This window comes from Nomascus leucogenys, chromosome 7b (assembly GCF_006542625.1).
Source record: "Nomascus leucogenys isolate Asia chromosome 7b, Asia_NLE_v1, whole genome shotgun sequence".
In the NCBI taxonomy this organism is placed as follows: Eukaryota; Metazoa; Chordata; class Mammalia; order Primates; family Hylobatidae; genus Nomascus; species Nomascus leucogenys.
The window spans coordinates 55,226,897-55,247,863 of NC_044387.1; the positions used below are offsets into that span (position 1 = coordinate 55,226,897).

The 20,967-nt window shown below is 42.0% G+C and overlaps 1 protein-coding gene and 1 long non-coding RNA gene across 2 annotated transcripts in view; one reads left to right on the forward strand and one right to left on the reverse strand.

The window, feature by feature from the left end:
• Positions 1 to 14,062: 14,062 nt before the first annotated feature.
• TTC28 (tetratricopeptide repeat domain 28) overlaps positions 14,063 to 20,967 on the reverse strand; it is a 726,372-nt gene continuing 719,467 nt past the window's right edge. The window contains exon 23 of the mRNA XM_003258029.2: positions 14,063 to 19,872. Coding sequence (XP_003258077.2) covers positions 18,245 to 19,872 — 1,628 coding nt within the window. The 3' untranslated portion in view covers positions 14,063 to 18,244. The remainder of the gene's footprint in view (positions 19,873 to 20,967) is intronic.
• Positions 19,544 to 20,748, forward strand: LOC115835999. Its single transcript, XR_004030991.1, has 2 exons — positions 19,544 to 19,597; positions 20,586 to 20,748. It is a non-coding gene; the product is annotated as an uncharacterized LOC115835999 (long non-coding RNA).

Below are 20,967 nucleotides of genomic sequence, written 5' to 3' on the forward strand. Positions count from 1 at the left end.
TTCTTTAGCCTCCATAGTCAGCCTAAAGTAAGTTTTCACTTCTCAAGGTTAGAAATACAATAAGGTTCATGAGCTAATTTTCTTTGATTCAGTTGGCTGTGTATAGCTGTCTACAACTCCATGGCAAATAGCCTGTGTACTTATTACCAGCCAAGGCTGGTCAATAGGGTTATACCACCCAGTCTTTCAGGATGATGAAAGCGTCATCAGACCAGGTTCGGTAGCTTATGCCTGTAATTCCAACACTTTGGGAGGCCGAAGCAGGCAGATCACTTGAGGCCAGGAATTTGAGACCAGCCTGGCCAACATAGTGAAGCCCTGTCTCTACTAAAAATACAAAAATTGGCCAGACATGGTGGCACACACCTGTAATCCCAGCTACCCTGGAGGCTAAGGCATGAGAATCACTGGAATCTGGGAGGCAAAAGTTGCAGTGAGCCGAGATCATACCACTGTACTCCAGCCTGGGCCACAGAGCAAGACTCTATCTGAAAAAAAGAAAAAAAAAGCTTCATCAGTTACTCAAACTGGATTAATCAACTTGGTCAGGTTCCAGACAAATTTTTATTTTTATTTTCTTGAGACAGGGTATCTCGCTCTGTTGCCCAGGCTGGAATGCAGTGACATGATTACGGCTCACTGCAGCCTCAACCTCCTAGGCTCAATTGGTCCTCCCACCTCAGCCTCCTGAGTAGCTGGTACTACAGGTGCACACCACCATGCCTGGCGAATTCCTGTAATTTTTGTAGAGATGGGGTTTCACCATGTTGCCCAGGCTGGTCTCAAACTCCTGAGCTCAAGCCACTTGCCTGCCTCGGCCTCCCAAAGTGCTGGGATTACAGGCATGAGCCACTGCGCCCAGCCCCAAACGAAACTGACAGCCTTGCTACACTGTTAGAATTAGCCAAATGTTTTGGAAAAATTACTTGTTAATACAATGAAAGTTTACCTGACATTACCTTCATAGGACCTCCTTATGGGTACATTTCTCAGAAAACCAATGGTATGCGAAAACAAAACTATTTTAGCAAAGTTTTTATTTTAACCATTTGGATGGAAAATTTTCAGCATAGATAATTAGAATTTTTTTTTTTTTTTTTTGAGACGGAGTCTCGCTTTGTCGTCCAGGCTGGAGTGCAGTGGCGCCATCTTGGCAAGCTCTGCCTCCCGGGGTCACGCCATTCTCCTGCCTCATCCTCCCGAGTAGCTGGGACTACAGGCGCCCACCACCATGTCCAGCTAATTTTTTTGTATTTTTAGTAGAGACGGGGTTTCACTGTGTTAGCCAGGATGATTTCGATCTCCTGACCTCGTGATCCGCCCGCCTCGGCGTCCCAAAGTGCTGGGATTACAGGCGTGAGCCACCGCGCCCGGCCGATAATTAGCATTTTTTAACCAAAGTATTTCAGACATAAAGGTACAGAGAATAACAATGAAAACCCATGTGTCTACCATCTACTCTAGGAAATAAAACATTATAAATACAATAGAAACTGTTGGTATAGTCCTGCCAGATTGCCTTCTGTCCCCCAGACCCACCCTTTATGTAAATGTGCTGTTACCCTTCTCATGCATAATCTGTAATAGATTCTTTTTACTGATCATTGTGGAGTGGATTTATCCATGTTGGGATGTGTGGTTCTAGTTCATCCATTTTCACCACTGTACGTTTTGTCATTCTCTTCTTGGTGTTTAACTTGATATTGACATTTTGCTAGAGTAAATGATACCATCATGGACATTCCAGTAGGTCTCTTGTGCATATGTACGCTTTTCCCTAGACTGTGTACTTAAGAGTTGAACTGATGAGTCATAGGGTATAAACATCTTCCATAGTTATCAGTTACTTTCCAAAGTGTCTCCCCAGTTCACAGGTAAGTCATGTTTCAGGATGTCTTTCAATCTGGGTTTGATACTTCCTTATGATTAGATTCAGGTTGTACATCTTTAGCAGAAATATCACCAGTAAAGCTGCCATCTTCTCAGTGCATCCAGGAAGGACCTTTATTATAAAATTGGCACATGAGTCCAATTTGTCCCATTTCTGATTATGTTTATTTTAGTCACTTCATTAAAATGCCATCTGCCAGGCTCCTATGTAAAGTTACTCTTTTTCTCTCTGTAATTGATAAGTATTTTCTGGAGAGGCATGTTGAAACAATGTAAAATCCCATTTTTCACATCCACTTCCAGCCACGAGGGAATTACAGGGACCAGACTTATCCTGTGTCTTAAACAGTAACAAAAAATCTACTGAGGTATAGGACACAGCAGTTTGCAGACACTGGAGGCTGGGCACTGCCAGCTGTGGTGCCCTGAGCCGGGGAAGTGAATGAGGTGAGTGAGCCCCAGGAAGGCCCCCACTTACCCCCTGGAGTGTTCAGGCCTCAGAGCTGGGAGGGAGACTGAGACTGAGCTTGCAATTGTGTTGAGGTTGAGGATTTGGGGAGGTCAAGGTGGCAAGAATCAACAGGACAAAGACCAGAGAGGAGAAGGCGGTGCAGAGGACCCTCCTGGGGCTTCAGCAGGTGAGTGAGGAGACCACCTGAGGCCAGACAAAGAGCCGCGGTAGAGGTGCAGGCAGGACAATCTGTGGAACACAAAGGGATGGGAATAGTTCATGTTCCCAACAGCCAGAGTGGAGAAATCTCACGATATGTGGCATTAGACAGGGTTCCCAGAACGGCTCATCTCAATGCAGGGGCTGGCTTAGCCTGGGCTAAAGGCTGCACCAGCTGGTCCCACCTAGCAAAGCTTACAAGCAAGCCCTGCAAGATCAAACTGGAACTTAGCCATGTCCTAGAACAAAGCACAGAAATATTTAAAAGAATACAAAAGATCAAAAACCCTGCACCCTACAATTTAAAAGTCACTGTGCCCAGCATCTAGTCAATAATTGCTAGAGTTGCAAAAAAGTAGGAACATACGAGCCTTGAGGAGAAAAACACATTAGAAACTGACCGAAACGGCACAGATGATGGAGACTTTGGCATTAGAAAGGCAATTATAAATACATATCATGTGTCCTAGGAGGCAGAGGAGCAGGACAGGAACCATGGAAATAGGGTTCAAATAACCAAATATAATTCCCGCAGATGGACCCTATCCTGTTCCTCACCCAACCTTCAACTCATTCGACACTATGGACCCAGTTTCCTACTTTATTTGATGGGTTATAATTTGTTACTAACATTATTTATTTTGATACACAAATTGTACCTGATTTGGCCAGTGGGAGCCCCTTCAAATTGTCACCTGTGCCCTTTTGACATGGCCCAGTCATTCTTTGAGTACTTCTTTACCTGCTGGTATGCAAGGTGTTCCAACTCTGCCTGAAACCAGTCATTCTTCCAAGAAGCCCTGGTTCCGTTTAGTGGAGAACGGTTTTTAGAAGCCGAGTTCTGGGTATTGGGTGCTTTCTTACTATTGGGGCGTTGCTGCTGCCAGGCTCTCCCTGTCAGAGCTAGGGAACATATCTGTATGTCTAGATTGATTGATTGATTGATTGATTGATGCAAACCATAAGCTTTTATCAATACTTCCAATTCTAATACACACCACATAAGGTTCATTCTAGTTCTCAACATTTGTAATGACTCCAACAGTGAGAAGCCTCACTCCCGTGATGCATCATAGATTTGTGTATTTGAGCAGTCCCCTGTGTGTAACGCACCCCCATTGCCGCCACCACTGCCCTGTGGGGACCCTCACCCCACTCAGGCTTCCACACCACACACGGGTGTGGGCCACTGTCATTCCTCCACATGGGCATTCTTCTCACCTTGCCTGTGCTCTGACATCCTGCACTGCCTTCCCCACCCCCAAAGGATGCCCTCCTCACCCTGGCCAGCCTCCATCATCCCTCCCAGGCCACCACAGCTCCCCACAACTCGGCCGCCTGCCTTGCTCACAGCCACCTAAGGGCTTTGTTCTGAATGTTTTGGGAAGGAGTACAGGAAGTGCCTTTTGATGAACAGAAGTTCATCTTATTTATGGTTAGTGCGTGTATTTAAGAAATCTTACTTTGAAATTATAACAATATTCTATAAAGCTCATAAGTTTTATTTTTCATATTTAAGGCTTTCATTCAACTTTTTATATATGGTAAGAAGTAGAGATCCAGTTTTTCTTCTTTTGAAATGAATATTTCTTATGAAATGGTTCTCCACATTATTTATTGAATAGCCATATTTTTCCCACTGATCTTCAAATACCAACTTTACATACACTTGTGGGTCTAATTCTGAGCTATTAGCTTGATTTCCTGGGCTAATAATTACCACATTATCTTATTTACCATAACTTTGGAATCAGCCAGAGTCTCAGGAAAACTAACCTCTCTAAGTATGTCAAGCAAGACTGGACTCAGTGTGGCCAAACCATGGGCAGGAAGGAAGACACGGGAAAGTAACGGCTACTTCTCAGGTTTGCTTCTGACTTCCTGAGAGATGGGAAGATGGAGACACCACAGGAAAAATCTCCGAAAAACTCAGCTATCCCCAGTACCTAGGCCAGCCAACACTTTATTTGAAGTATTCATTCAGGTTGTTACACATTGCCATAAAGTATTTTGTTGTGTAAATACACTGTCATTAACTTACACGATAGTCAATAGTCCATTTTCTCAAATATTTTCTTTATATTTATCACTTTTTATGTCCCATTTAAGAAATGTTTGCTACCTTAAGGTTATGATGGTAGGTAGTCTCTTGTGTTTTTTTCTAAACAGTTTTCCTAGATTTTTCTGCCTTTTCACCTTGTCTTTTATATTTAGATATACAATACACCAAGAATTGATTTTTTTTTTTTTTTGAGACAGAGTCTCGCTCTGTTGCCCAGGCTGGAGTGCTGCGGTGCTATCTGGACTCACTGCAAACTCCGTCTCCCGGGTTCAATTGATTCTCCTGCCTCAGCCTCCCAAGCAGCTGGGACTACAGGCACCCACCACCATGGCTGGCTAATTTTTGTATTTTTAGTAGAGACGGGGTTTCACCATGTTGGCCAGGATGGTCTCAATCTCTTGACCTTGTGATCTGTCCGCCTCGGCCTCCCAAAGTGCTGAGATTACAGACATGAGCCACTGCACCTGGCAGGAATTGATTTTTTATGTATGGTATGATATAGAGGTAAACATTAATTTAAAAAAAATGCATATTCAGTTAACCAAGCTCCATTTATTGCAAAGCGTATTCTTTCCCCACTAGATAGCACTGTCATCTTTGTCATAGGTCAGGTGACCACATATGCATGGGTCTGCTTCAGAACTTCCTGTTGTGTTTCATTCACCTGTCTTTTTATCCTTGCACCAGTTCTATTCTCTTAATTATCATAGCTTTATACTAGAGCTTAGTTTCTGGCAATGTAACTTCTCCAGCCTTGTTGTTCTTCTAGACTGACTGCCTTGGATACACTTGGCCCTTCTGCATTTCCATATACATTTAGAATCAGCTTGTTAATTTCTACCAAAAACAAAACACTGCTGGGGCTTTTAATTCATTTAGGCATAATAAAATGCAAAAATATTAAGGGTACAGTTTAATGAGTTTTGACAAATGTTTGCACCCATGTAATCAACACTCTAGTTAAGATCTAGAACGCAGTCATCACCTTAGAATGTTCCTTCATGCTCCTTTCCAGTCAATCCCCATTTCCTACTAGAGGCAACCACTCTTTTGAAAGATTTCTGTCATCGTAAGTAGGTTTCAATTATTCTAGGACTCTGTATATATAGAAACGTACGAACTCTTGTTTTTTACTTATTTTGCTCAACATGCGGTGTTTTATATTCACTCATCTTGGTGGGTATATCAGTTCATTCCTTTTTGTTGTTGAGTATTCCATTGTACAACTATACCAAAATTTGTTTATCCATTTACCTGATAATAGGCATTTTGGTTTTTTCCAGTTTGTGGATGCTATTGATAAGGCAACTATGAACATTCTTAGATGAGTCTCTTTGTGGACATCTTTTTTCATTTCTCTTGAGTGAATACTTAGGTATAGAATTTGATTGGGTGATAGAGTGGGTGTGTGCTCAATTTTATAAGAAACTATCCAGCTGTTTTCCAAAGTGGTTGCATCATTTAACACTCCCACTAACAATATATGTGAATTCTAGTAGCTCTATATACTCATCAACATTTGATATGGTCAGTCTTTTTAATTTAGCCATTCTCAAGATGTGAAGTGTTTTTTTTCATTGTGGTTTTAATTTGTATTCCCTGATAACTGAGTCTGAGCACATTTTCAGTGCTTGTTGATCATTTGTATATCTTCCTCTGTGAAGTTTTTGTTCAAATCTTTTGCCTTTATTTTATTGTTTGATGTTTTATTGTTGCATGCGTTTTATATATATTCCAGATACAGGTCTTTTGTCAGGTAAAGGTATCACAAAAATGTAGCACACATTTTGTCTTCTAAGATGTGCTTTCCTTTTCATTTTCTTAATGATATCTTTCGAAGAGAAGACAGTTCTAATTTTGATAAATTCCCATTTATTAAATTATTTCATGGTTAGTGCATTTCATGTCTTAAGAAATCTTTGCCTGACTCAAGATAAAAGAACTGTTTCCCTGCCTGAAGCTTTATAGTTTCAGCTTTTACATCTAGGTTTGTGATCCACCTTGAACACATTTTTGAGTATTATTTGAGGTAATTGTTAAGGTTTATCTTTTTCTTTCTTTTTTTTTTTTTTTTTTTTTTTTAGTAGAGATGGGGTTTCATCATGGTCTCGATCTCCTGACCTCGTGATCTGCCCACCTCGGCCTCCCAAAGTGCTGGGAAGGTTTATCTTTTTCTAAATGATATGTAGTTATTGTAGTGCTATTTGTTGAAAATACTCTTTCTTTGTTGAATTGCCCTGGAACCCTCTATTGAAAATCAATTGACTGTATGTTTGGACTCCGTTCTCTCCATATATTCTGAACTCTATTCTGTCCTCTAAAATATTTGGTTATATGCCAGAACCACATAGCTTTTACATACCATAGCTTTAGAGTAAGTCTTGAAGTCATCCTCTTTTGCAAGTTTGCTTTGACTTTTCTAGATTCTTTGCATTTCTGAATAATTTAACTTGTCAGTCTCTAGTGAAAAATCTGCTAAGATTTTTCCTGCTAATATTTTCATTGCAATTGTGTTGAATCTATAAATCAATTTGGGAAGAACTAACAGCTTAACAATATTGAGTGTTCTATCCATGAACATTGTGTATCTCTCTATTTATGTATGTCTTTAATTTTTCTCAGCATCATTTTATAGTTTTCAAAGTAGAAATCTTGCATGTCTTTTATTAAATTTGTTTATATTATATATATTTTATCAACTTTGTGGTATAATTTACACAGTAATTTACAAATGCTCCCATTTTAAGTATAAAGTTTATATTTTTAATCAATTTTATGTTTATTGATGCAATGGTAAACAGAATTGGTTTACATTTTATTTTCCAGTATTTATTGTTAGTACATAAAAAAATTGCATTTACTATTGGATGTGATGTCTCTTCATTTTTTACTCTTGAACAGTAAATATCCTCTATTTCTTTATGACATTGATGTGTTGAAGCAATCAGGTCAGTGGTCTTATTGTGTTGTTCATTACAGTGGCCATTAGGCACATATGGCTATATCCGTGTAAATAAAATTAACATTAAAATTTTCCTTGATCACACTAACCTCATTTTAGTTGCTCAGCAGTCACATGTACCTAGTGGCTACTGTATTGCACAGCACAAATTTTCATTATTGCATATAGTTCTATTGAAAGGCACTGTGTGGAATGGTGGGGTGGCCCCACCTTCTGTATTTGCTTCACTGTTCTCTTATGGTGTTGTGTAATTTATTAAAATAATCCCTGTATTTATAGAAAATTGGAAGTTATATATATATATCTCTCTCCAGATTAAACTTGTATTTCAAGACTACCTTAGGTGATGCTGTACCCTTTGTATTGCATTACAAAGAACTAAGAATTAACCACTAGATTTTGCACCATGGATGTGGCTATTGGTCTTGTATGAGGCCAAAAACCTGATTTGAGGGGGTTAGTTCAAGAAAGAAGGGGAAGAGTGGAATTGGAGACACCAAGTATAGACCATTTGGGAGCTTTGTACTGAAAGGAGAACAGAGAAATGGAGTGTTAACTGGATGGGGATATAGTACTGAGTTGGAGAGCTATAGCATATTTATGTGCTGATAGGAATGATTCATCTGAGAGGGAAGGCCTGACAATGCAGGAGAGAGAGAGGAGAATTATTAAAGCACTGTTCTGCAATAGGCAAGGGAGAGTGAGTGGGTCTGGGCTAGTGGACGTGTTGGCCATGGAGAGGGGCCCAGAGGCTCTGCCCACAATAACAGGAGGGAAGGCAGAGCATAAGCTGGTAAGAAGGGACATGGGACTTCTCTATTTATTTCATGTCATACTGTCCAAGACTGTACAGTACTGTAGTGGCCTTCATTATAAGGCCCCAGTCCTTCAAGTTTTGTGTGCCCTTTTATGACCTATGTATAGCTCTTCTTCCTTTGCTGTCATTTCTGTCTCAGTTTGCCTGACTCTACAGCCTTCCTCCCTGCCCCATTTCTAACTTGCTTCTATTTATGCCATAGATTCAAACATCTACAACTAAGGCCATTAAATTACAAAAGAAAAAAAAAAGACTGCCATGTAAGTTACCCTAACTTGGAAGTAGCTAATCCTGAAACTAGCATGGCCTGGAACTTGGCTACTTTGGGGACTTTCTTGGTCTCCCTCATAGTGTCTTTGCATCTGTTCTGTCTTCCTCTTCGCTTCTCCTCTCTCTGCTTAGGTATGGCTTTTGCACCTCCGTCACTCTGGGCTGCACGTGGTCATGATGGCCCACTGACCTCAGTTTACATCACCAGCTTTTGGGTCTTGCTTCAGCTGCAAATACCGGATCTTGTCAAGATGTTCTGGATTGAATTCTGAGAAAAGGAATCTGGTTGGCCAGTTCACGGGCGTTTTTCTGACCTGTCACGGGGTTGGCTGGGCCATGCAGTCTGTTTCCTGCTCTTGCCTAGTCAGCTGCAGCTGGGAGAGTAGAGTCCTCCAGTAGGAAACACAATTGCCCGGGTTCACAACTCCCTAGGCTGGGCCGAGGCAGTTCTGGGGAGGGGTGGTGAGTGGGTGGGTAGGGGCACAGTGGTTGTGTTTTCATTCATCAGGCTGTTTAAATTGTATCATGAAGACAATGGCATGTAAGTGAAGTGCATAAGCTGTATTTTATGGACTTGCTTTTCTCTTTTTTTTTTTTTGGAAACAGGGTCTTGCTGTGTCACCTAGGCTGGGGTGTGGTGGCATGATCATGGCTCACTGCAGCCTTAATCTCCCAGGCTCTAGTGATCCTCCCGCCTAACAGCCTTCCGAGTAGCTGGGACTACAGGAGCAGGCCACCATGCCTGGCTTATTTTTGTATTTTTTGTAGAGACAGGGTTTCACCATGTTGCCCAAGCTGGTCTCGAACTCCTGGGCTCAAGCAATTCCCTCGTTTCGGCTTCCCAAAGTGCTAAGATTAAGGCGTGAGCCATTGTGCTTGGCCTGTTTTATGGATTTTCTAACACCTGTTTTAACTTTCTGCTTATTTTTTATTGGCTGCATTCTACTTATCATAAACTCTGAGCAAATATTTGTGGAATGAATGACTTTTGAAATCATAGATAAGAACTGCCTTTTTCATTTTGACCACATATTAATTTTATTTTACTTTTGCATTTTTGGTTTAGAATGAAAATGGCTGTACTTCAAGAAGATCTGTATAGGAAAAAAAAAGACTGTTGGCAAAATGCCACCAGGCAAATCAGAATTCAAATCCCTTTACCTGTCTTAATTAACTAAAAGTATAGACTTTGAGTTCTGCTCCTGGGATTTAAAGTTTAAAACTTTTTATTTTAAGTAAATATATTGACAATATTTATATACTTAAGAATATTATTATTCCCTGAAGCCCAAATGCATACTTGCTACAAATTTAATAAATATCTTGAGATTGGATGAAATTCATTTGAGAAGCAAAGCGTTTCCTTAATGCCAACGTGTCCCTTTAATGTGTTTGGCTCCAGATGTTTGGCCTCATTTGCTGGAGTGCATGCAGCATTAGCCTGTCAGTTCCCTGCTGTTTGCCATTATTTAGGAGTATTAGAGGCTGTAAGCATGCATGCTTACTGGGAAAGTTAAAGAAAGGCTTTAAATAGAGGAAGGTACCAAGCTGCAGCCCCTGTCCAGAATATCTGAGGTTAAAAGCAACACAACAAAGTGACTATAAATCAAGCATTAGAATCCTAAAAGTAGCTGCAATAGCTAAGAGCAGTCCTACTTGTAACCATCTGTCGTATTAGCTGTCAACTGAGATCCTGAAGCACAGAATCAAATCTTCATTAAGGGCCATTCTCTCCTTCAAAGGACGTGTCCAACAAAATATGTATTCTACAATGGAATATGCAAATTCTTTAGCAGTAACAGGGAACATAAATTGGATTTCCTAAAGTATTGGGGCCCACACTATTGTGCTCATAAATCCTTGCATTATGTCTCATTAACCTTTCATATTTAGATGTAGTCTGTAGATTATTGTATTATACTAAAGTAAAAGTCTACTTTAACACCAATAGCAGGGTATAGTTCTTATACTGTGTCTTAAGAAATGGTAGAACCACTTGGAATTCCCTTTACATTGACATACAAATTTTATTATAATGGGAAGATAATAGATTTTGCCTCTTGTATAATTATAGTGTAAACCATAGAAATCATCCACCCCAGTTCTCAGGGTCATAATGTTCTCCAGAATTTCATGCTTATTATAAGGTTTTCCGCATATGAATGTGTTTATAGGTATCCATTTAGGGCCAGAGCTCTGGTCCCTTAGGAATACCAGTTGTGTGTATATTAGCAAAGACCAACACTCCCAAGTCATTAACACATAGATCCACTTTTCAGTTTGTGTTTTCTTAGTTTTCAAAATACAGAGGTTTGCTGGGGGCGGTGGTGCATGCCTGAGGTCTCAGCTGATCCAGGAGGCTGAGGCAAGAGAATTGCTTGAGCCCAGGAGTTTGAGGTCAGCCTCGGCAACATAGCGAGAGCCCCATCTCTAAAAGTAAATAAATAATAAAATGCAGAGATTTAATGGCCAATATTTTCTTTAGGATTTTTATGTCTAGGTGCACACATGGAATGGTCCTATTGTTTTCCTATACTCTTCATTGGTTTCAGAATTAAGGATAGCATCATGAAATGATTTGGACATCATTTTATATTTTCTAAACAGTTCATTTTGAAAAGAGAGAGATTAGCTGAAAAAAAAAAAAAACTCCTAGAAGTTTGGTGAAATACATGTAAAACCGCCTGGCCCTGTTATTTTTTGGAGAGTTGGGTATGGGCAAAGAGTTGTGATTACCATTTTAGTTTAAGTTTCTTTTCCTTCTTACATCAATTTTGGCATTTTATCTTTTTTCAAAACTTTTAATGTCTTTTTCTAAAAGTTTGTGTAATCTATTATTGTATAATTGCTAATAATATTTTTCACTTGTTCTTAAATTTGTTATGAAGTAGTTCAGATATATAAACAAGTAGAGTTACTGTAAGTCACAGTGCTTTGCAGTTGAAGTCGCCCACATACCGCTCCTGACACTAATTCCACCGCCTTCCCTCCCGCACAACAGTACCACTCCCGCATTTGAAAGCCCTCATTTCCAGCATTTCTAGTTACCTCCACTGCATGTATGCACCTGGACCCTGAAAGGCATTATTTTGTATTTTTATATATATTGGCATAAAATCGTTCGTAGTGTTTTCTTATTCTTTGATCTCTGCTGCATCTTTAGAAAGCCCCTTTTCCTTCCCTTTCTCTCTCTTTCTGACTCACACACACGATTACCATTCCCAGAAATCAGTGTACGTGTCTTCTTGGCAAACTTTGCCCTTCTTAACCTTCTATATTGTCTTCTTTTATTTCTGACCTTTCTTATTCCCTCTTTTATTTTCCCTCTGGATATATTATTCTTTTTTTAACTTCTTGAATTGGTCACCTAGCTCAGTAAGTAGTTTTTGTTTTTTCCTAACATACCTCAGTACTCTAGCATCACAGCACCAGTGTCCTTTTTTGTCGCTTGGGGCTCTTGCAGTTACATAATTTAAATATTATCCTTGAATATAAACATTTAGGGATATAAATTTTTCTTTAATGTTGTATTGCACTAGTTTTATGGAATTATAAATTAATTTTCTTTATAATATAATGTATACATTTTCTGAAAATACCATGTAAGCAGAAAAAAAATAATTGTAATTTTATTTTATTGGGTGAAAGTGATAATGTTTGTAATCTACTGTGCAAATTCTAGGCGAGTATAGAATAAATAACAAACACCACTGTCCTTAATAAAAGAAAACCTCAGATATTCCCAAGGTAGATCTGGAGGCATCCACCTGTTTTGATATATTGTATTTTCCCATTTCTATTTTGAGTTCTTCCATGGGTCATATGCTATGTGGTCCATTTTAAAATGTCTGAGTGATTGGCTACTTTTTAGTGATCCTCTTGTTATTGATGCTTGACTTAATTGTATTGTGCTCTGATTATGTGGTACTAATTCTTTGATATTTGCTGAGACTTGCTATGTGGCCTGTGCATGGTCTATTTTCATGAAATATTCCATGTGTGCAAGTGAAGACCGTGGATTCACTATCTGAGACTGGGTTCTCCTGTTCACAGAATTGTTTAAACCTAGCACATGGGTTCTAACTTTTCGTCTGCTTGATCTATCAATTACTGAGAGTAGTGGCTTAAAACCTCCCATTATGATGTTTTTTTCAAACTTGTAGTTCTGCCAATTTTCTTCATGAATTTGGAGGCTATGTAGTTAGCTGCATATAAATTTAGAATTTTGCCTTTTTGCTAAGTTTATCATTAGGAAGTGGATCTTCATTTGTATTAGTGCCTCTTATTTTAATATCTAGTTTGCCAATCCTTTTACTATCAGCCATTTATGCTTTGGTGGTTTTCTTTTCAAATAGCATATAGCCTTTTAAAGAGCATGTGGCTTATTGCCATCATCTGCCAATCTGCTGCTTAATTGTTTAGTTCACTTACATTTATAATGATTACTGATATTTTTCTTTTGTCTTATTTTTTAATTTTAATTTTTGTGGGAACACAGTAGATGTATATATTTATGGGGCACGTGAGATGTTTTGATCCAGGCGTGCAATGCATAATAATCACATCATGGAGAATGGGGTGTCCATCCCCTCAAGCATTTATCCTTTGTGTGTCAAACAATCCAATTATACTTTTAGTTATTTGAAAATGTACAATTAATTTCATCTTATATTTGTCCTGCCTTTTAGATGGTTTTTGTTGTTCCTTCCTTTTTCTATTCCTTTACATCAACCAGGGTTTTACAAAATGAATCTGTTTCTCTTCCACTAACTAGTTTGGAAGTATAACCCTCTACTTCAATTTGTGTGTGTGTAACTACATATATTTAACTTACTCTAAAAATAATCTACAATTTGTTCCTAAACTTACAGCATTTTAACTCCCATGTTTTACATATTATTGTCTAGTATTTTTTGTTAGCCAAATGAGACATTACTCTTTTTATAAAGGCAATATTTGTGTTCATTTATGCACATTTACCCAGTTCTTCACTATTCCTTCATGCTTCTCACACTTTTGCATATAGAATTATCTTCCTTCTTTCTGAAATACTACCTTGGAAGTTTTGTTAGATGATATAGGGATCTGGTGGTGATGAACTCTGTTTTTGTTTGTCAAAATACGTATTCAACTGTAGAACTTTCTGGCCCTCCAACTATGAGTAGCGTCTAAATCACCCCCCACCGACAGTGCCCCCAGACCAGAGACATGCGGGACAGCTCTGCTGCATGCACGGTCATGCTCTCTGCCTGGCGGATGTGAGGCTATGGTGTAGAGATGGGGTTAAAACTAGAGAGATATGTGCTCAGTAATGACACATGGCCACTCCGTGTACTGCAAAGAAACCTAGACAGTGTGGAAAGAGTAGAGAAAGTGATCCAGATACAGCACTTAAAACTGAGGGAACTCATGCTTTAATAGACACTGAAAATCACAAAGGAGGAAGGCCAAGTGCCTTAGCAATCTCAATAAAAATATGAAGTTCTTTTTACATGGTAAATTTCATAATATAAAAAGTTTAATGTCTGGAAACTGTGTCATTTACAAAAAAAGTCCACGTAGGCCAAAGATGGCTAACACTGCATATAAGGAACGTGAATGCCAGTGGGAAGGTGTCTGAGGAGGGGCAGGGCCACAGGTGTCCTGACAGGGAACATCTTTGAAGGATCTGGCACAAACAAGGGCCCAGTTCACAAACCACAGGTACACTCATTTTAGATAGAACAGCAGAATAGGTGATGAAAATTATACAGTTTTCACTTGTTGCCTACTTACTGAAAGCAAACCAGATTATTGCATGGCATTTTTCCAACCTGAACTGAAATTATCAAGGCTACAGTTCTTCTTGTGGGTCTGCAAGTGTGTGTGGCTGGGAGGTGGCAGAATCGGCACGGGCCAGGGACTGGCTGCAATGATCATGTGCTGGAGCGTCACTGGGACAGAGAGAGCAGGGTCAGGACAGCATAGGTGGCACCTTTGTCTCCTGCTAAAACCCAGCAAGTTTCAGTGTGGACCGTGAATTTTTAAAAAATGGAATGGAGGTGAAAACTATTTCATTTTGTGTTGCACATCAGTGTGGATCAAAATGTAAGTTTTAGTAGCAATTTTTCTCTTGGTATTTTGACTTAATTTAAAAAATCAAATTAGTTGAGTCATTTACTGGAGAAAATTAAGAAAGCTTTGACTCCCTTGCTCTGTGGTCCTGCTGAGGTTTCTAAGAGAGGGGAGTTGTACGGCTTATCGTCATTATACTTACATCTGATGGAGTAGCAGAGGGTGGGGCATGCCAGTTTCCTGAGCTAAAAGGAAATATATGCAATGCTTTCTGCAAATGGTAAGCAAAAAATTGTTTTGTAAATATTACATCCATGGACTCCTCCCAAGTGGGACGAAGAGCCAAGGGCTATGCAGGAGGCATTTGTTTCCATCCACATGGCCCTCACATACCCTGGGCTCCCCGGACGCCAGTCAGTCTATCCACTACCTGACTTGCTCTTCCTAGACTGGAGAAACAAAACGTTATTCCATTTTCTGTCATCCATACCAGGAGTCAGCAAACTTCTTAAAAGGCCAGGTATTGGCCGGGTGCGGTAGCTCGCACCTGTAATCCCAGCACTTTGGGGGGCCAAGGCAGGCGGATCACCTGAGGTCAGGATTTCGAGACCAGCCTGGCCAACATGGTGAAACCCCATCTCTACTAAAAATACAAAAATTAGCAGGGCAAGGTAGTGGGTGCCTGTAATCCCAGCTACTTAGGAGGCTGAGGCAGGGAGAATCACTTGAACCCAGGAGGAAGAGGTTGCAGTGAGCCGAAATCGCGCCAGTGCACTCTATCCTGGGCGACAGAGCGAGACTCTGTCTCAAAAAAAAAAAAAAAAAAGGCCAGGTATTGAATATTTGAATATTTTATGTGGTGTGGGCCAAAGGCAAAATCAAGAATATTATGTAATTACTTATATAACCCTTTAAAAAGGTAACTTAGGTCATGGCTGTGAAAAACCAGGCCGCTGACCAGACTTAGCCTGTGGGTCATAGTTGCCAACCCCGATCTACACAAAGAAATCTTGGTGAATTATACAATTTCCCTTAATTCTAAGTGCATACTTTTGTCAGCGTAGCCTGAAACATTCACTGTGACTTTATGATTTTACATCCATTTTACTCATACAGGAACACGAAGACTGACATACACATAAAGTGGCGGTGACTTTACAGTGGCCTCTAGACTGTTCTATCATTTTATCACTTTTGTTTTCCCTTCCTTGAAACTTATATTTAAGACAGAATAAAACCACATAAACCATTTGGCTCTTCAATATGAAACCTAAAACAACAATGTACATGGGACTAAAACCAGGTTAGAGTCCATGAGTAACTCCTAGCTGGCTCAATAACCACAGGAAGTGGCAGGGTGGGGGCGGTGTTTGCTAGAGAGGGGCAAATAGGGCCGCACCCTTCCCCTCACAGAAGGAGAGCACAGACCCCAGAGCTTTTACTCCAGGGATCCTTGGCACTTGGGAAAGAAGGAGGCTGAGAGATTTGCTAAGAGAGGGACAGCCTAACCATCTGCATATGGATTTAGAAACTTGAGGTTTACTTTTCATTGTTAAGAACCTGATTTTGCTATCTAATGCACAGTGCTATAAATTTGGTCTTCACTTGCTACACTGGTACTTTTATTACCATTTTTCCCCCTACTAACATAAAGAAACCCTCATAATTGCTGGCTTCTTTATAGAGTACTTCGCTTTCAGTGTTGGGATCAGGGCTAGAATAAGACATGCTTATTGTTGGCTTTTGTCAACATGGCTGTTGGTTAAATTAAAAACCCCTAGGATGGAGCTCAGGAGAACACAGATTGGATAAATATTATCCTTTCTTCTTTTCAGAGGAGTACACTGAGGAACAGGTGAGATTGTCAGTGTATGCTCAGAGCTGAGATCCCACCCATGGTTAAAACCCCCACCTGGGGATCCTGAGGTCAGTGCCCCCTGCCAGGCCCCTCAGGTCTGCTCCATGTGCTGCTGGTGGCCCAGGCCAGGTGGCCGCCCACCTTCATGAGGAACCCTGTAGTGAGGTGGGTAGGATTTTAATTTTAGAATTACCTAAAAGATACTTATCTAAATTCTCCAACTAAACTCAGTACTAATACGACTTTCAGCATTTCCTTTCTTTATAAAATAAATTAATGGTTACCCCTAACTAGATGATTCCCTTGTCTTGCCTCAAGCTGGCAACAATTTAAGTTACCGTCAGAGCTGTAGGAGAAGTCCACCTCCACTTTTCAAGATACATCTCTCTCTTCCCGGTTGGCCATGATCCGGGCATCCATCCCAGCAAAAGGCCCTGTTGCTTAGGATCTGGATGTGTGGCTTCAGCGGTGGGGGAGGGGCCAGTCCTTCAGACAGCAGGAGCACAGGAGGCTGGCCAGGGCCAAGGGGAGGGCCTGGGGGCAGCTCACAGAGGCAGGTGCTGGGATTGTGGGGACCTGGCAACGGATTTAGATATAAGACAACTGAGGGACCTGGAGTTGGGAAAAGAGAATAAAATTCAGCAGCTAATAAAAGGGAACAGGAGCTGGAAGGCGGGATTCTGGTTAAATCTAGTTAGCCATGGAAATTTTTTCTTTTTTTTTTTTGCTTATAAGGAAACTGAGTCATTTCAACCTTTCCTTCCAAACTTGATAATTACTTGTTGATGACTATTCAAAATTTGACATTTTAAAAAACTTTTTGAGCTTTTAAAAATAATAGCTATAAATGCAAAGTACTATTGATAATAAAACCAAGTTGTTTATCCATGTACAAAAAAGGTCAATAATGTTTTAAAAGCACAAAGTTGCATTTTAAATCACAATTGCATAGTTCTAAAATGCCTGGAAAAGAGTTACATAATTTTTTTTTAAGAAAATTCAAGTTTGGTTGACAGCGGGACCCAAAGGACATTTGCAGAGCAGAGTTCAGAATGGAAGCGCTGTTTCAATGTGAATTATTGCATTGTTGCTGAGATATTACACTATCATGAGACCAAAATTGCTACAATTTAATTACAAATCATTGGCATTTTAAAAGCCATTTTTCTGTTTTTGGCTAATATAACACTTTCCTGTAGAATTCAACTGAAATTTCATATATCCCACCCCCAACCAGCAACCGAAAGCCTTAGAAAAAGCTCTATTTGTATTTCTGTGTATAAAAGGTACTGCATATATACCTCTTAGCAAAATATGTGCTCCCTTTCCTCTCCCCACCCCAGAACCATGATCATTTTTGTACAAAATCCTGGTGAAGAATCATATCAAAGATGAGAAGCAGGGAGTTCAAAGGTAAACAAACATTTGGTGAAGTGAGCCTCCTGTACCAGCCCCACAGAAGCCCGGCTTTTGGTGAATATGGCCCAGAAAAGCCACCAGTGTGTGTGGCAGCCTTTGGACGTGGTGGTGCCCCTCGCCCAGAGAGCACAGCATCATGAGGGTGCTGGTGGCTGTGGGGGGACTGCACTCAGGGAACGGCTGAAGCAAACGCCAGGCCCCCATCTGCGGGCTGCTCAGAGTCAGTGGGTATAAAAGATGCTTTAGCATTTGGAAGAAGGGAAAAATCTTCCTGGGGACAGGAACTTGTAGCCATTTCCAGAAGGAAGTCTCAAAGGGCGCGCAGGGGCTGCGGCGGGAGGGCTGGCGGGCAGCGGCAGTGTGCCCAGCGAGGTGGTCTCGGTGCGCCAGTGTCCGTTGGGAGGGGCTTTCGGTGGAGCTCCATCATGCTGCTGCAGGGACAGCTCCTTCAGTTCAAGCTTATCCACTCCCTCCTCCTTCTTACTGTGCCGTGGTGACAAATTCAACAGACTGAGGACATCTCTTTTGGAAGTCATCGTGCCAGGAGCTCCCCGGAAGATCTTCATTGGCCCTGTGGAATGCTGGGGTGTGCTCTGCCAGAACATCTTCAGGTTATGGACAGCCTGCACCTTTTCATCAATGGCTGCCATTTTCAGTTTGTCTATGTCGGGAGCGTCTGCTGGACTTGAGCGAGCAGATCCGGCTGAGGAGTAGGAGAGAGCTGGGGAGGGTGCACTGCCAGCAGGAGACTGGTGGCCGGAGCTTGGGGACATGTTCCTTGGTGATTTGGAAATGTGAGCGCTGTAAGGAGAGCTGGGGTACTTCAGTTTAAAGAGAGGCTGGTCCAGCTGGGAAGTCTGTGAGTCGGAGCCGGGCGATGGCCGGCCACTGTGCTGGCTCGGGCTGTCTTTGATGGACGTCTCTGAGGTGGTGGGGCTGCTATATCCGGAACTCACTTTGGGCAGGGAGGAGCTCCTGGCTGGGGGCTTTGGTTTAACAGTGACTGGTGATGGCTGACTCTTCTGATGGGAGAGAACAGGCCTGCTGAACGCGCTGGTTTCTGATGCTCTGAAGACAGCAGTGCTGCTGGGCGCCTGAACGCCGTCTTCAGGGTTATTACTCTTGCTCACCTGGCCGCCGCTCCTCTGAAGACGCTCCACCGCAATGAGATGACTCTGTGTCTCCTCTAGAATTTTCTGGGCTAACTCTTGTGGATCAAGTTTTGGGTTGCTTTCTTCTTGGGATTTCACGGTACTGTCCGTTTCTGTGCTAGACTGGTCTGATTCTCCTGTATCTGAGCTTGCTAATTTTCCCACCTTTTGGAAGGGCGAGTTGGGGCTGGGAATCAGAGTCATTTTCACTGGAGAATTTGGAGTGCTGATGCTCCCTTTGGAGCTCACCGAGACTCTCATGCCTCCGGCTGTCCCAGGTCGGGGTTGTTTGTGGTCTGGTGAGAAGCATGTGTTTTGGTTTTCTTGGTAGGTTGCCAAGGGCTCGTTACTGATGATAGAAAACCCTTCATATTCTTCTTCATCTTTGTTGCCTGCAGGGCGGGTCTGGGGAGGCAGCTGGCTCCGAGGCAAGGATCTCTGCAGGTAAGCGTTCTTGGACCGGTCATGGTCCTGCCGTCCTCCGGGGCCTCCACCCTCTGATCCACCCTCGGGTTTGGAGACAAAGCTCATTGAGGAGGCAATGGAGCTCAGACTGTACACAGAGATGGCGTCTGAGGCGATGCTGTCCGCACCGGTGGGAGAGAAGGGGGGTTGCTGGTAGCCCAAGGGCAGGGCGTTGGAAACAGACTGAGCAGAAGCAAGAGACTCCAGGGAGGAGGAGCTGTCGAGGCTGAGGCGCTTCGGTAGCTCAGTAGAATCTAAGCACAAAACACAAGGGCCCACAGGGCAGTTAGAATTCTGTATGGTTTTGATTTTTCTTTCAAAATTTACAACATCTTTATATGCATAGAAGCTAGCAAAGAATTATGCAAGAGCTACTCACACTAATCTTACAATCCTCAAAAACATGGTCCTTTAGAAAAAGTAAATCTAACACAGGGACAAAATCACTCTAGGAGAGCTCACAGCCACACCCATCCCAGACCCACCATGGCCCATCTCCACTCTGCTCCCTGTCACATGTGGGGTCAGGGTAAGCAGCACGACCCTGTATTGGCCTTCCTCTGAGCAGGGCCGGCCGTGCTCCTGGGGTGGGGGCCCTTTGCTCAGCTGCGGCATGTGAGCAGTCTGTGACATCTCCTGCCCTCCTTTCCAGCTCCATCCCAGCAAGTCCCTCTGGCATCATCTACACTCGCTCTCCACACTGCCTCTCCCCCATTCTCTCAACTTATTCCATTCAGGTTTTAGTCCCTGTCATTCTTATAAAGGTCACCAATGAGGTCCACCCTGCCAAATCCAGAGTCCACTGCTCAGTTCTGCAGTGAGACACACCCTGCCCTCACCAACCCCTCTTCCACAGGCCCCTCCTCATCCTTGTCATTCTGAACCCTGGAATGCCCACAGGACACAATCCTCTTCCCCTGCGACCCACATGCACCCCGGGTGACGCCATGCATATTTCTGTCTCCAGGCTGACCTCTCCCCTGAACTCCAAACTCACATACCAGCTGCCTGCATGGATGCCTAATGGATATCCCCAAACCGAATGTGTCCCAGATGGAACTCAAGCTCATTCCTCCTGCCACTTTCCTGACCTCAGCAGAGGGCAATCACATTTTGGCAGTTCTTCCAAAAAAAAAAAAAAAACACAGGATACCACTTTGACCCATCTGTCATGACCTTCTGCAGACCCCATTGGTTCTACCTGCAAACCATAACCACCTTCCAAGCCAGCATTTGCTCTTCCCACTGTAGCCAGCTCGGCCCTTAAGAACATCAGTCGGGCTGGGTGTGTCCCCAGGGCCTGGAAATCTCCCAGGCCCACATGACCTGAGTGTCCGCTCCCGTCAGGC